At 38.6% G+C, this 17148-nt stretch overlaps 1 protein-coding gene across 7 annotated transcripts in view; it reads right to left on the reverse strand.

Moving 5' to 3' along the window:
- Positions 1 to 13131: 13131 nt before the first annotated feature.
- CLTRN (collectrin, amino acid transport regulator) overlaps positions 13132 to 17148 on the reverse strand; it is a 42712-nt gene continuing 38695 nt past the window's right edge. For all 7 annotated transcript variants that reach the window (XM_070256958.1, XM_070256959.1, XM_023634303.2 and 4 more), the window contains one exon: positions 13132 to 13965. In XM_070256958.1, coding sequence (XP_070113059.1) covers positions 13809 to 13965 — 157 coding nt within the window. In that variant the 3' untranslated portion in view covers positions 13132 to 13808. The remainder of the gene's footprint in view (positions 13966 to 17148) is intronic.

Consider the following 17148-nt stretch of genomic DNA (forward strand, 5'->3'; position numbering starts at 1 on the left):
TGGGGAGAACCAACACTAAAAGTATTTACTGTGTTCAGGGCACCAATGTATATCACCTTGCTGAGTGTTCATAACCACCTTTCTGGAAGTTGTTACTTTTCAAATGCTCAGCAAGGTTATTAACTAGCTCTATGTCAACCGGTAAGAGAACTGAGGCTTAACCCGTTAGTGTGACTTCCATTTCAACCCCTGCCTCTTTCCATGGGATGTGGTAAAGGTTAAAAAGAATTAGTAAGACTGTTGAAGAAGAAAATAATTATGATTTTTAAAAATAGATGAAAATGATATAACACTTCTGCCTTGAAATTTTTTGATGTCAATATGTAGGAGATATTATCCAGACAGTGCCATCTCTCCCAAGAAAAGAACAGGAAGAAATGGGCTGAAAGGACATGGCAAAAGCTCATGTTTAGTCCTAAGGGAGAATCACTTGACAGTTGTAAACAGTGACACAGACTACTGAACAGTGTTGTGTACAATCTTTGTCTCTGGAGGGCTTCATAGGCTAAAGAGGATTTGAAAGTGGCCTTGACTGAAGGGGAGGACATGGATGGCCAGAGCTCCAGTCAAATGCTGCTTTGGGAAAAAGGAAAAAAATGAAAAGGAATGAAGAAATCCTATGGGACTTATGGGACACAACTAAGAGAAACAATGTACGCATCACTGGTGTCCAAGAAGGAGAAGAGAAGGAGAAAGGGATAGAAAGCCTATTTAAAGAAAAAATGACTGAGAACTTCCCACTCCTGGGGAGAGATTTAGACATCCAATTAATGAAGCTAAAAGGTCACTCCAAAATTTCAATCCAAAATGATCTTCTCCAAGACACATTAAAATAAAACTGTCTAAAATCAAAGACATGGATACTTTCAAAAACAGCAGGAGAAAAAAATTTCTCTCATATAAGGGAACCCCCATAAGGCTATAAGCATATTTTTCAGCAGAAACCTTGCAAGCCAGGAGAGAATGGGATGAAAAAAACTGCCAGCCAAGAATACTTTACCCAGCAAACCTGTCCTTCAGAAATGAAGGTGAGATAAAGACTTTCCCTAACAAACAAAAGCTGAGGGAGTTCATCACCACTAGACCTGCCCTACAGGAAATGCTGAAAGAAGTTCTTCAAGCTGAAATGCAAGAGTGCTAATTAGTAACATTAAAATATATAACACACTGATAAAGGTAAGTATATAGTCAGATTCAGAATACTCTAATACTGTAATATGGTGGGGTGTTAACTTCTTAACTCTAGTATAAAGGGTAAAGTACAACATTATAAAAAACAGCTATAGCTACAATAACTTGGTAATGGATACACAATATAAAAAGACGTAAATTCTGACATCAAAAACATAAAAAGAGTAAAAGGGTAGAGTTTTTGTATGTGGTCAAAGTTAAATTATTATCCATGTAAAATAGACTGTTATAATGATAAGATGTTTTACATAAGCCTCATGGTAACCACAAAGCAAAAGCCTACAGTAGATTTACAAAAGAAAAAGAGAAGAGTCTTCTCTTTTTCTGTGGAAATACTCTATGGAAAATCTACTACTATGGAAAACCATCAATTCACAAGGAAGGCAGCAAGAGAGGGAGAAAAGAACAAGGGAACTATGAAACAGTCAGAAAACAATTAACGAGATGGCATTAGTAAGTCTTACCTATCAATAATTACTCTAAATGTAAATACATTGAATTCTCCAACAAAAGACATAGTGTAGCTAAAAACCAAGACCCAAGTATATGCTGCCTACAAGAGACTCACTTCAGCTTTAAGGACACACATAGGCTCAAAGTGAAGGGATGGAAAAAGATACTGCGTGCAAGTGGAAATCAAAAGAGAGCAGAGGTAGCTATACTTATATAAGACAAAATAGACTTTAAGCCAAAAATGGTAACAAGAGACAAAGAAAGTCATTATATAATGATAAAGTAATCAATTCATTAAGAAGATATGACAATTGTAAATATGTATGCACCCAACATTGGAGCACCTACATATAATTAAGCAGATACTAACAGATCTGAAAGGAGAAATAAACAATACAATAACAGTAGGGGACTTCAGTACCTCACTTTCAACAATGGAGAGATCATCCACACAGAAAATCAACAAGGAAATGTTGGACTTGAATCATATTTTAGATCAAATAGACCTAATAGACATATACAGAACATTCCATCCAACAGAAGCAGAATACACATTCTTCTCAAGTGTACATAGAACATTCTCCAGGATAGATCATATGATAGGTCACAAAATAAGCCTTAGCAAATTTTAAAAGACTGAAATGGTACCAAGGATCTTTTCCAACCACAATGGTATGAAATTAGAAATCAATAACAGGAGGAAAGCTGAAAAATTCACAAATGTGTGGAAATTAAACAATACACTCCTGAACAACCAATACATCAAAGAAGAAATCCAAAGGGAAATAAAAAAATATCTTGTGGGGCTGGCCTGGTGGTGTAGTGGTTAAGTTCACATGCTCCACTTCAGCAGCCCGGGGTTCACAGGTTCGGATCCTGGGCATGAACCTACCCTGCTCCTGAAGCTCATTAATCTCGGCAACCCATATACAAAGTACATGGAGATTGGCACAAATGTTAGCTCAGGGACAATCTTCCTCAAGCAAAAAGAGGAAGATTGGCAACAGATGTTAGCTCAGGGCCAATCTTCCACACCAAAAAGAAAAAAATCTTGAAACAAATGAAAATGGAAACACAAAATACTACTCTTTTTAAAGAAATTTTTCCAAAGAAGACATACAGATGGCCAATTGGTACATGAAAAGATGTCCAGCATCACTAATCATCAGGGAAATGCAAATCAAAATGACAATGAGATATCACCTCACACCTGTTAGGATCAGAACGACAAGAGATAACAAGTGTTGGTAAGGCTCTAGAGAAAAGGGAACCCTGTCCACTGTTGGTGGGAATGTAAATTGGTACAGCCACTATGGAAATCAGTATGGAATTTTCTCAAAAAATTAAAAAATAAAACCACCATAGGATCCAGCAATCCCACTTCTGGGTAAACAGCCAAAGGAAGTGAAAACAGGATCTTGAAGAGATATCTGTACTTCTGTGTTCATTGCAGCATTACTCACAATAGCCTGGATATGAAACAACCTAAGTGCCTGTCAACGGATGAATGGATAAAGAAGATGTGCTGTAAGTGCTGGGAATGTACTGTACAGTATGGTGACTATAGTTAACAGTCTGTATCATATATTTGAAAGTTGCTAAGAGAGTACATTTTATAAGTTCTCACCACAAAAAGAAAAATTGTAACCACATGAGGTGATGGATGTGTTAAGTAACCTTATTGTGGTAATTATTTTGCCAGTATACATATACCAAATCATTACATCATACACCTTAAACTTATGCAATGTTATATATCAGTTATATCTCCAGCTGGAAAACAAACAAATAAACAAAACCAAATGCTGCTCAGGGAATGAGCCCCAACCACAGCCCAACTGTGGCCTCTTCCCCCGTCCCTTGTCCACCCCTACTCCTCTCCCTATGTAAGAACCTCCGTTTGATAGGCAGCCTAGCCCACCCTCCGTTGCATGTCTAACAGCCTGATCCATCGGATCCTCTCTCCTTTTGTTTCCAATCCTCTCAGGACCTCATCTCTCCCAGGCCTTTATAATTTCAGTTTTGAATGGTTAGATCTAGGTGGTAGATATACGGTGTTCATTATATTATTCTTCCAATTTATGTATGACAGTTTTTATAATAAAAGTAGTGTGGTGTTTACAGGGGCAGAAAGCAGATTGTGTAGGGTCTTGTCACCATTTAGAGACTTTGGGGCCGATCGTGACAGAGACGGGTAGGCACAGAGAGATTTGAGTAAGGGAATGCTGTGGCCTGACTTTCTGTTTTAACAGGATGTGCCAGAGTGCTCTTCCTTCATTTAAATCTGACTCGATGTAGGATGAGGAAAGTTGCAGTTCTGGGTGCAGTTTCACCATAGCCTCTAAAACATGCCCTGCCTTACCCACAAGTAAAGCATAATAGCAAATGACCTGAATCAAGTATAGCACAGAAATGGCCAACAATAATCTACAGTGCTATATAAATGCTGAAGCAAAAATACATTCCTCATTGAAAGATTTTTCCAGTTGTGAAATATATCCAATCTGTTTGAGATGCTTATTTCTCTCTATGCCACCGCCCATAGCATTGCAGTCGGTTTGGACCAAGAATAATCCTAGCAACCGCTCTGCACATTACTGAGTTAGGGGGTTCCAGACACTGTAATCCCAGTTCTTGTCCTCTAATGAGTCCACATCTGGCATGGCATAGACGACATGTTCAAGTTATTCCAGGAAGAAGAGTCGATAGCAAAGTGCTTCTTAAATGGAAATAAGCCAAAAGTAGAATAATAATAATGAAAACTAAAAGAATCAGTCGCTACATAATGTGGGAACATTTTTAAATGCTGTATGATTTCAGGTAAAATATTTAAATTCACTTAGCCTCCATTTTTTCTTTTGTTAAGTAGGATTAGTACTACTTGCTATTGAATGAAATAAATAAGGAAAAGAAGTAAAAATTAGTGAAAAAAAAAAGAACCTGTGAATAAAACTTTCATATTGTTTATAAAAAGTGATATTGAAACTATTCAACTTGAGTCCACAAAGGAATGAAAAAAAAGATTTATTTAGGGAAAATATTTTACTGTATGGCCAAATATTCATATCCGTAATGACTGAATCTTAGAAGTAAGACTATCTATCTATCCGGAAAGAAACAGATCTGGCAGAGAGGTGGTGAAAGGGAATACATAGATGTGTAAGGCATGTATTTGGATTCTCGACACAAAGGAAAAAAGAACTAGAAAACTCTGTGAAAAACTGCTAAGTACACTGGTTTCCAGACCCCACAACACCCTCAATTCTTCTCAAAGGACTCCAGCATAATCGCTGGGGAGGTTTTCTAAGTGGCGTTTTATTTGCTGATCTATTGGAATGTGCTGTGTCAAAGCACTGCATTTGAAACTGTAACCTGAGGCTTTCTGCAACTATTGTATTACTAAAATGAACCTTGGTATTCCCCCTTTATAGCTAAGCCAATGATAATCTAGCAAGTAACTACTGCAATATGTGATGGGAATTTAATATGAGCCTCAATCATCCTTGAAAGGAGGGCAAAGATACTAACATCGGCAAGCTTCTGTCACTTTTGAGCAAGTAGGTTTTAGTTCTTATGTCCATTGGTTTAAATTTTCCTTAGTTCTTCAAAGAACATGTTAGATTACCTGGAATTGTGCTAAATAAAAGCCAAAAGGTTTATCATGTGAATGAATTGTTCCACTGCTGGCTTGTGGCCCTGTCCTCCCAGGAACCTTTGACTCTTTGCCTTTAAGAGTCCCAAGAAATGAACAAATAAGTGACTCATCCCCACATACCTGGCAGACAAGTCACAGGCACCAATCTTCAATGTAAAAGAGTCGAAGCATCGTTAGAATTTGACCGGATGCACAAAGTTCTACTATATTCATTAGTTAATTCAACAAAACAGCGTGTCCGTCCAGTCACATAGAATTTTTTAACTGAATTGGTTGGGAGGCCAGTTGATTCAACAAATATCAACTGCTTTGGTGATAGAGTTTAAAAAGGAGTAATTACTTAAAAACATGATCATCATCACCTAATTGAGTTGAAGATAATACTGGGATAATTAGCTGAGTTACCACAAGTTTCTCTCTGTCTCTGTCTTTCTCCATCTCTATCTCTGTCTCTTTCTTCAGGAATTATATAGGATTGTTTCCTCCAGGGGAAAATGAGGGTATTGTTGAGGTTAGAAGTAATGTGTACTTAGAAGTTTTTTCTTTGCAATTACACTAGCACAGTGTCCTAGGGTTTTTAAAAATTTCTTTATGTTGAAAATTCAAATAGATACTCTATCTATATTCCCACCCACTGTCTCCCCACCAGATCTATGTGTGGTTGTGTCTTTCCAAATGGGCAGGTTATCTACTTCTGAGATTCAGCCATTGTAGTTATGAATTGTTCATATAGTAAAATATCTGCCTTAAATTCTTCTATTCCTCATTACAGCCTCAAGTTGAGTAGTTTCAATATCAATTTTAATAAATAAAAATTTCATTCACAGAGCACATTTTCTTTCTTAACTTTACTGGTTTTTGTTATTCATTTCATTCTATTCTCACAATAACCCTTTGAGCAGATAGGGCAAGTATTCGTTCCTTCTTAAAACTACTCTATCTACATCAAATGGAGACAAGTTATTTCACCGGATTGTCTCCCCACTTTTATGAATCCCTGACTGCCTGGGGCCACCCAGTTAGTAAGTTGTGGTGTTGGGATTAGAACTCAGGCAATATGGGTAATACTGTGTATACAACATATATCAACCTACCCCCAGTGGGATCTGGGGCAGCATTCTATCACTAAACACTTGAATATTTTTGCATTCAATAATATTAAGTATAATAAATAAAGACCATTAAGTATGATAAATAAGATCATAAAGAGCATTGTATCTGTTCAGGTCAGGTGTTGCTGCCAATGGTTTTTAGAGATTTTGGATTTAGAGTTGCAGATAAGGGACTGTGAACACGTATTCCTCTAGCCCTGGTGTTCTCCACCACTGTGTGAAGCAACTAATCAGTTATTACACGATGACTGCTTGCACACCTTTTCTGTCTTACGCCAAGGCTTCTCTGGATAGCAATCAACTTGGTGGTGGTCAGCAGAGAGAACCATTAACCCCAAGTATTTTCTCCATTGCCTTCATTATGCACAAGATGCAATTCTCTTCTTTCTTTCACTACTGAGAGGCCAACTAAATTTTACACAAAATAATTCAGTTTTCACCTGTTTATTTATTTCTCTTTCACCTTCGTCTCTGGTTTCTTTACGAATGGTTAAACAGAGAGGAGGAGTAAATGGATAGGGCCATATCACAGAAAAGTCAAGAAGGGAAAGTGTATCAAAGAGGGGGGGCAGGGTGCCCTATACTGTAAAATGAATCAAAGAGATTCAGGAGGGGGAGGACAAAGAAGCTGTGGTCTTGGCAACCAGAAATTCACTAGTGACCTTCGAGGGAGCAGTTTCCTCAGGGTTATGGGAATGGAAACCAGAATGCAAAGAGTTGAGAAGTAAGTAGATGGTGGTGAAGCCAAGACAGTGAATATACTGTAGACTTAATTTTTAGTTAGCTAGGATTAATGTCCTTTAAATGTCTTCAGAGTGTCTACAAATTCCTTTTACTAGTTCCATGTACTTTCTTATGCTTCCATTAAAATCTGCTTTTCCTCAAGCACTGACAATACAATCAAAGCTGGTTCTTATTAAATTGCCTTCTTTGTTAGTTTTCAGTAAGTTGCTGGCATTATAACAGTTTGTTTCCTAATATTTTACATGATAAATGTACAATATTTCAGCAACATCATGGGTTAATATGCTCCTGTAAGCTGGCCTGAAGGCTGTCTTACTATGTATGACATATTTTTTTTTTAAGATTTTATTTTTTCCTTTTTCTCCCCAAAGCCCCTCCGGTACATAGTTGTATGTTCTTCGTTGTGAGTCCTTCTAGCTGTGGCATGTGGGACACCGCCTCAGCGTGGCTTGATGAGCAGTGCCATGTCCGCGCCCAGGATTCGAACCAATGGAACACTGGGCCGCCTGCAGCAGAGCACGTGAACCCAACCACTCAGCCACGGGGCCAGCCCCTATGTATGACATATTTATATGGGAAACATCTTTCCTAATTTCCAAGGAATTGACTAGCAAACTAATAGCTTGAACCGTAAGAAATTGCCATTTTTGTAGGTCAAAAAATGATTGCATAGCAGCAATTTTTATCTGGTTCAACCTCATAAGTTTTCAAATGCAATCTTGACACAAACTGAATATTGCCACAATACTTCATTGTTCATTAGTTATCACGGGCTATGACCTAATGGTTTAGGATGACAAATGGAGTCCAGGGGCAATTAAGACATGAGTCTTAATTGAACTTTTGCTAAATTTTGCAAATAAGGGCCACTTGTTCACTGTAGCAAGGCACCTGACAACGGCACCTTCTAGGCTTGCCTGCCCATGGTAGCTAGTGCTCACCTTTGCTCCGTGCCTTGCCCAGGAGCTTTTGTTCCACGCTTTCCAATGGTGTTGGATATGACCTAGCCTTGTTGTTCCGGGAACCTAGTTTCAGATTGTGTCAAAAGACGTCAGACACTTTAAAAAAAAACTGGGATCACTCTCCCTGGTCTGATTAAATGTCTCCCTTCATCCAACACCCCACACCCATATTATTGACATGTGTTCACTAATTTTCAAAAACTATAAGCGACATCAAGGAGTAACTGTGGAAAAATTACACCTAGGGACACAGTTGTCATTTCTTTACTGGCAAAACTCTCCCCTCCTGCCCAGTACCACCATAGAGACTTGCATCAACTATTTGCACCCTACTGCTGCCCCTACTATGTTATAATAGAGAGGAGACTAATGCTGTGCTTTATAAATTGGCTCTTATTCTGTACCCATACTGATATAAAATTCTTTTTCAAACGATGCCATGAAAACAAAGAGCAATAAGTAACAACTAGAAATTATTCATTAATTCAAACCAAAATTCTCTAAAATAGAATGATATTCTGAGTAATACTTAATCTTGTCATAAATAATGAATGGATCCCTTCTAGAACATTCTTCCTCTGTTTACCTAAACACAGCATGATATATTACATAGAGTGTACAGTCAATAAGTTCTTGAGGCAGAAAGGAAGGAAAGAAGAAGGGAGTAAAGGAAGGATAGTAGGAAAGAAGGAAATAAAACTTCCATGCATTTGCTTATGTAATTGAGGTAAGTAGACATATGATATTCTTTATGAAAGAAAACAAGATGTAAAATGGGAACTAAAGTATCTTGTTTAAGGGGCCCCATGAATTTGAAATGAGGACGGAGGATTTGGACTCTGAGGGATTTTTTACTCTTTCTGGTTCTTAACCTGTGTTCTCTCCTATTCCTTGTTCCTTATCCAGGAATGAAAAAGGTGCATATTTCACTTGGTGATATTCGTATGCGGAGTCTGATCGTGTATCTTTCTAAATGCAAGAACTCACTGCATTATTTTATATAGTGATGTTTTGTATTGGTTAGTCTTGTGGAAAACATGGAAGATAAAACTACACCCAAAAAACCAAAAGTTACCTGAATTTGCATTTCTTCTGTGAAACGAGTCCAGATACCACCATCCCAGCTAATTTTTTCTGTAGTGACTTGGTTTTCAGATGCTTCTGTCTTTCCAGTTTCATCGTAGTTTTTGCTAAGGAAGTGGATACTGGAATAACAGCTGTATTTCCACCTGCTTTACAACATTTTATTTCCAGTACATATCACCTGGTAATGTGTTCCCTTGTGGCACATTAGAGGATCATTAAATTAAAAATGAAAGGAGTGGTTGATGATTGACTGCTCTCTAATTACCTGGAGTGTTTGTCAAAGGCAGTAGGCAGGAGACATAAGCTCCATTTTGCTGTTATATTGACTGTCGGGTTTACAGCACATCTCTGCTCGCATAGAAAACTTCCCCAACAAGGATATTTAGTGGAGCAGACCTTTGCAAGTGGAATAAATCCCTTTGGCATCAGAATAAACAGACAGTGAAGAAAATGATCTAGTGATGAAACTGGTTTATCCGCTGCCTTCAAAATAAGAATCCTATCTAGGATCAGTGTTTCTCAACCATTTTTCCCCACATTATTGAGACTTTTTAGAGATCTTTTCCTAACAGCTCACCCGTGAAATTTTAATACCATAGATATATTTTTTATCTGTTTATGTACTGTGGCCCTTTGGAGGACTATAAATTATTATAATATCTAAACTTTTTTCTCTCCACCAAGAACAATTTCCATCCTCTTGAGAATGCATGTCTTGAATTATGCTTGCTAGTGCACACTGATTGAATTCATATGTTTCATCAACCTTATATGCAAAGTTATCCTACTCTGGAGTGTACAATTCAAGAGGATGTAAGATAGAAAATGGTTCTTGAGTGAATCATATATTGCCAACCAAGAGGTCAAATCTCATTCCTCCCCTAAAAATAAGAAAGCTCTAATAACATTAAAGAGTATATGTTTCCCAAGCCAAAATGGTGTCCAAGTCAAAAATCTTGCACCCACAGATTCAAACTCTTCCATGTACAGAGAGAGGGGCATGCTTCACTCTCAGAGGGGATAAGACTATGAGTTTGTGACAGCTACTATCTCATTTGCTTGTTTATTAGCACACATTTACTGAGCTCTGACTATGCAGACTTTCAGCACCATGAGGGCAGGGATTGTGTTCAATTTTGCTCACCACTGTAAAGGGAGAAAGGAAGGGAAGGAAAGAAGACAAGGCACTATGCTAAGTAACTTGAACACTCTAAGTGTTCTAAGTATATTTAGTGTGAAGTTACAGATATGTAAACAAAGTGAAATATTATAAGCATTATAATTAAAAATATGTATAGATATGGTGAGGTTCCAAAGTCATGGCTAATTCTATCTGGTTGGAGGTGGGAGCAAAGTGCAGTGGGTTATGAAAATGTTTATGGAGACAAGGCTTTATTAGGACTTCTGTGGGCGCTAGGGCAACTCCTGCCTTTGCGGTCTCTTTCCTCTAGAAAAACACATTTAAATATGATATAATTATAGTGTAACAGGATGAGTATAATTATCTGGGCATTCTAGGAGCACATAGCCGGGAGGTCCAGCAAAGACCTCCAGGAGGACAAGATGTTTAAGTGAGAGAAACCCTAAGGACAAGCTGTAAGAGTGGCTGAGAGAGAGGGAAGAGTGTTCCAGGTGAGGGGAGGAAGACTTTTCCTCTACCTAATGTGGGTTCGTCTGGCCGGAGAACGAATTAAATTCACATGAGACAGAATAGCAAGAGAAAATTAAACAAAGCTTTATGAGGACCATGGCCCGGGGCCTTTCTTCCTGAAGGAAGAAAGGGCACTGAAGAAGTGGGGTGCACAGAGTGGTTATATACCCCCAAACAGGATATTTCACATATGATTGAAATGTCCCTCCCACAATAGTCACAAGATTGCCCTGTCGGCACAGCGCTTGATGGAAACAGCAGGTAGGGGTCTGCTATCTCGGAGGGTGTAGCAGGAGGCAAGTCTATTGTCTTGAGCTGGGTGGTCACAGGTGAGCGCAGCAATCAGTTCCTAGCCTAAGGAAAGATGCTTAATCCTTAAAGAAATGCCAATGTTGGGAGGGGGAGGGAAGTCAGTTACAGGAGGTTACCAGACAAGCACAATAAACAAATGCAGATTTAAGTCCTTGCCTTCCCCATTGATTAAGAGTTTCTAGAGATAAGGTCATCTCCCCTTCTTCCTGGTACAGAGGGCAATATCTTTACAGACGGAGAGTTCCTTTACAATGTAAATGTCTCTTACAAAGGGTAAGTAAATTCTACTTTTCAGTTGCTTTCCTGTCTGCAAAGTAACTAGCCTGAAATAATCATCATGCCAAAGAGACATACCTTGGGGTGGCCAAATCCAGGCCTCCACACAGGTAAACAGAACAGCTTGTTTAAAGGCCTGTGAGAGATCTATTATGATTGGACGAAAGAGAGAGAGAGACAGAGGACAAAAGGGGAGGAGGGGTGGGAGATGAAGTTAGAGGGGAAGGTGGGGGTCAAACCACAGGAGGCCCTGTATTAAAGAGTCTGACTTTGTCCTAAAGATAATAAGAAGCCATTTAAAGGCTTCTATGTTAGGAATCAACAGGATCAGTTTTGCATTTTGAATATTAATTAAAGCTACATTGCAGCCAATGGACTGGAGAAGGTGTGGTGGATATTCTGGGGGTCCACCAGGCCCCCTCTTCAGGGCCCATGTACCCATCCCCAGCTTCTGGAAATAGTGACTTTTGAAGGCCCACAGCTGAATTCTTCAATGGGAATTGCTCTCAGCCACAGTGAACTGCCTTTCCCAAGGGCAGATACTCTCCTAGAGAGCACCCATGGTCACGAGATACCAAGGTCCAGCCACCTTATCTCAATCAGGAACAGTCTCAGCTCCTAAGCTCCCTGAAGGATTGGCAGAGGTCTCTGTTGTAACCATGTTGCTAGTCACTTTGCCCTCTGCCTAATCCTAATCTATTAGTTTCCTATTGCTGCATAATACGTTACCACAAACTTGGTGGCTTGAAAAAATACACATTTATCATCTTGCAATGTCCATGGGTCAGGAGTCTGGGCACAGCTTAACTGGGTCCTCCGCTCAGGGTGCAATCAAAGTGTTGGCCAGACTGCATTCTCATCTGGAGACTTGACTGGGGAAAAATCTGCTTCAAAGCTCACTCCAGTTGTTGAAAGAATTCATTTCCTTGTGGTTTTAGGACTGAGGACTCCAGCTTCTAGCTGGCTGTCGGTTGGAAGCTGTCTTCAGTACTGAGTGGCCACCAGCAATTCCTAGAGGCTGCTCACAGTTTCTTTCATGTGGGCTTTCCCAACATGGCCATTTACATAATCAAGCCAGCAAGGAGAGTCTCTAGACTTGCCTGCTAGCAAGACAGACTCAGACATAATAGAAAGTAATTGCAGGAGTGACATCTCATCACCTTTGCTGTATTCTATTCAACAAGAAGCAAGTCACAAGTCCCATCCTCACTCAAGGAGAGGGGATTACATGAAAGCATAAACATCAGGAGATGGCAGACACCTTAGAATCTGTCTGCCACACTTGCCTTCCTCACTTCGCACAGGTATAACTCCTGAGAGCAGTCCCCAATAAACCTTCTGCATGCAACTACCCACCTTAGAGTCTGTATCCAGGGAGCAACACTGCAGGCAGAGATGAAGTGAGTTAGAGACTTGCTGTAACACCAATTATGGGTGATAGCAGTGAGAGATTGAGCATCAAATTTTCTTTCTATTAATAAATGTATAATAATTATTATCAGAATTTAGAATGATGCATGGCCTATCTGGAAGTAAAATCAAGTCTAAAAACTACAAGATGTCTTCAAACAGGGATACACGCAACAAAAATAATGCATTTCTAGGGCTGTAGAGCATATTAAACATAACTAACAAGAATTAGGGTTACTATGTTCCACCGTGTGAAAATAAATCTCAGAACACAATTAGTCATATAATCAAAAAGAGATGATTAGCACTTTATTAAATTAGCATAGATTGTACTTTTACAAATTGCAGAAATAGTCAACAAATAGAGCTGCCTTATTAGAGACTGATAGTCAGAAAATATACAAGCAACTGTTGGTATGATAACAGGATCAAATTCCACCTTGTGTATCCACACTGCCATTTCTACTCATTCCATTTACATTCCATTACTTTTTATTCTTGTTTACCTAGTCATATACAGCATGATATAAGTGATATTCAAAAAGGATCCATTTTCAATGATTTCTTCACCACATTATAGGTATTCTCCACTGGAAAAATATTTTTCTTAGGTCTTCAAAATGAGAAATACATATATATAGTGGCCTGACCTGATTTCTGGAAATGCTTAAATACTAAAGCATTTTTAAATCAGTAACTACAAACGCCACATGACTACACTTACGCACTGTGTCGTCAGAGAAATATTTTAGAATATTTTGAGTACTCAACAGTTTATGATTCCAGTGGTCTTCAGGGGAATAACTGATTGCTTTTCACTTTCATGCACATTCAAAATTTCTTACAAAAGAAGAATGGTGAAACAAAATACATAATCTGCCCTTGATAATTTGTGACACTCGGCAGTTGCAGAGAAGCCAGTATTGAGTTTCTTAGAGAAGCAGAACAGCAGCCCTTCAGAGAGGGGTGAGTCGCTCATCTTCTGTCATGAAGGCATCATTAACGTGCCCTCCCTTTGTGTCTAGGGGATCGCATGGGATGCCATTTTCAATTGTGATTGTGTTTTCACACTTATCTTCAGTGTCATCCACTTCAGATGGCCCTTTGTCCTTCCTAAATGAACATAAAAAGAATGATTGGTATCTAGGAGGAGAAAGCATGGTCTTCTGTACAAACATGGAGAGCAGGAAAGGGAAGGGGAACCTTAGAATGATGAAATAATTGATGACATTGTGTATTTTCAAATAAATTTCAAAGATCATAAAGAGCTGATAAGCTGAAAAGATGCTCTCAAGATAAGAAGTCTGCCTGGATGATATATACATATTGATCAGAACAAGTGGGTCTTATTTGGAATACTAAAATAAACATATATGAATATGTACATGAATGTGTACATATGTATGTTTATATGAATGAATATGTTTGTATACACCCACATATACACCTATACATTTACAGACACAAATTGCATGAAGGAATGTGAGGAAATATATGGTAAATGGCAAGTTAAAAATTTAACTCTAGGAGAACAACTTGATAAAAATTGGATTTAAAAAAGCAATAAATTCCTCTCACAGGATTTGACAAATTAATGGCCTGAAAATGTTGAGTGAAAATCAAATTGAAATGAAATATCAAGAAGCAAACTCTCATTACTTTGCAGAAAGGAAGTAACCATTATAAATTGCAGATATCACTGCTTGGCTCTACTTATTACAAAATAGTTGCATTCATTTGTAAGTCAGGTTTTGTAACCCAGAAAACATTTTACTAATTAACAACTCATAGCTATAATTCCAGGTCATTCCAGAAAACTCTATAAGACGGGGTAAATTTTTGAGTTTCTCTTTCTCAGATCCTTAGTAGACCCTTCTACTCCAACCCAAGTGGTAACCAGACCCTTAGTATTTCCTTAGAGTGTGGAAAGCTGTAGCCTTGAATTCAAAGGTTCTTCTTGTCTTTTGTGAAAGACCAAGCCACTGAGCCAATTATGCTTGATATCATGGAGGGAGGGGGAGAAAAAAAGAGTGGTGCATGATGATGCCCCAATGATGACTGAGACAGAGTTTCCTATTAGTCCTACGTAAAAGTCCACTTTAACATGCTTTAAAGAATATGGTGGAGGAAGGGAGTGAAAAAGAGAGAGCTCTTGTTTACAAAAGAATGACAACTAATATAGAAGGAGTAACAGAAATAGAAAATCATCACTACAATAATAATTGATTATGTTGAGGCTCATCAATGGATACTAAACCATTGAGTGAGAGATGGTTAGGGAACAGGACAGTCACATGCTCCCACAAGCAATGTACTAAATATAAAGAGACATTTGTATTTTGTAAAGGGAGAAATTTCGTGAATATCACCAACAATGAGACAAAGTGACAAGTGTCTCCAGATGTGATGCAATGAGAAGATTTTATATATATATAAAATATATAAATATTTTTAATATATATAATATATATATATATATTATCCTGGCCCCCTACCAAATTTTTTTGACCTGAATCTCTCAGGAGGAACTAATCAGACAAATCCAAATTTAAAGATATTTTGTAAAACAGCTGATTTAAAGATATTTTGTAAAACAGCTGATCTGGACTCAGCACAGAGTAGGTACTCAACTACAGTGCTTAGAGTTGGATGGACACATACATGAGTGGCTGGCTAGCTAGTTAGACAGACAGACAGATGGATGAATGGATCAATGAATGCAGATCAATGGCTGGCTGGTTGGATGATAAACCGATGGATGGATGGTGGTTGGGTAATTGAACAAACAATTGGATGGATGGATGGACAAACAGACTAATGCTGTAGGCAAAGCTACTTAGACAGTAGCCCGAGGTAGATCTTGAATGGGATCCACCGCAAGAAAGAGAAAGAAGGAAGGAAGGAAACAACCAAGGAAGGAAGGAGGGAAGGAAGGAAATATATACATGTGATACTTCTTGTATCTCTTATATTGTTATTTTTTCAAATGGATGGAGGAAAATATTCATTTTCGTACCTTAGGAATTAGGAGTTAGTATAGATTTTGCCAGGCTTTGCTGATAGTTTCAAACAGCTAGATAATTTCAAATAGCTAGATTTCAAAAAAAAAGGTAAAGTAGCCTTCTGATACTGCAGATTCCACTGTCATCACTTGAAAGTATTTTGCCATTGTAGACGCCACTGTCAAATGTCACAGTGTGTCACTAAAGGCCCAATACAGGGTTGTAAGTCAGGAGTTATAGTCCCAGAGACCTAGGAAAGGATAGGCTGCTGTGTTTTTCCATCCCAAGGGTGAAGACACTCCATGGCCATTCCAAGCATCAGCAACCAGCGATCGGCGCAGGTTGGGGTGGGCATCGAGTTTCATGTGATGAGAAGGTCCTCCAGCAGGTGAACTCACCTACCAGAGGACTAGAATACTTTGGTCCCTCCTCCTGCGGACAGGAGTATCATAACTTTCCATGTCCTCCAGAAAGCATAAGCAATTGACATTCTATAACCATCAATCACATTACTTCCATTCAGTGTATCCAACTTTCATTCAATATTTTGAGTGCCTACTATGTGTTGGAAGAGACACAGTCCTTGTTCTAAAGTGAAAAGAAAGGACTCAACAAAAGGAAAAAATTCCGAATTTCCCTGGTCCTCCCTCCCCTCATTTTTTATGGATTATAAAAGGAGGGATGAAACCCTAGTAACAAATACACATTTATAAATTATCAAAAATGTCTAGCTCGTGCAATTTTCCCCCAAATCACTCCCCATTGGGCTTGGAGTGAATAATAATTCTCCATAACAATAAATTTTAAACAGTCAGATCTTACCCTGAAATTTGTGTATGTAAGTATGAAACCCATATTACAAAAATCTTAGTGAATGGAGCATTCTGAAGTAAGTGGCAATGCAAAAATAGTGTTAGAAAAAATGGTTGTCAGTGTTTATTTGACAGTTTCTTCAGTTAAAAAATGTTTCGGGGCCAGCCCTGTGGCCGAGTGGTTAAGTTCGTGCGCTCCACTGCGGCAGCCCAGGGTTTCACCAGTTCGGATCCTGGACATGGACATGGCACCACTCGTCAGGCCATGTTGAGGCGGTGTCCCACATGCCACAACTAGGTGGACCTGCAACTAAGATATACAACTATGTACCAGGGGAATTTGGGGAGATACAGCAGAAAAAAAAAAAAAAAAGATTGCAACAGTTGTTAGCTCAGGTGCCAATCTTAAAAAAAAAAATGTTTTTATGGAGTTAGAAGAAAAATTGCCGAGAACTGGACACATGCAGATCACTGCAAGGAAT

This window comes from Equus caballus, chromosome X (genome assembly GCF_041296265.1).
Source record: "Equus caballus isolate H_3958 breed thoroughbred chromosome X, TB-T2T, whole genome shotgun sequence".
In the NCBI taxonomy this organism is placed as follows: domain Eukaryota; kingdom Metazoa; phylum Chordata; class Mammalia; order Perissodactyla; family Equidae; genus Equus; species Equus caballus.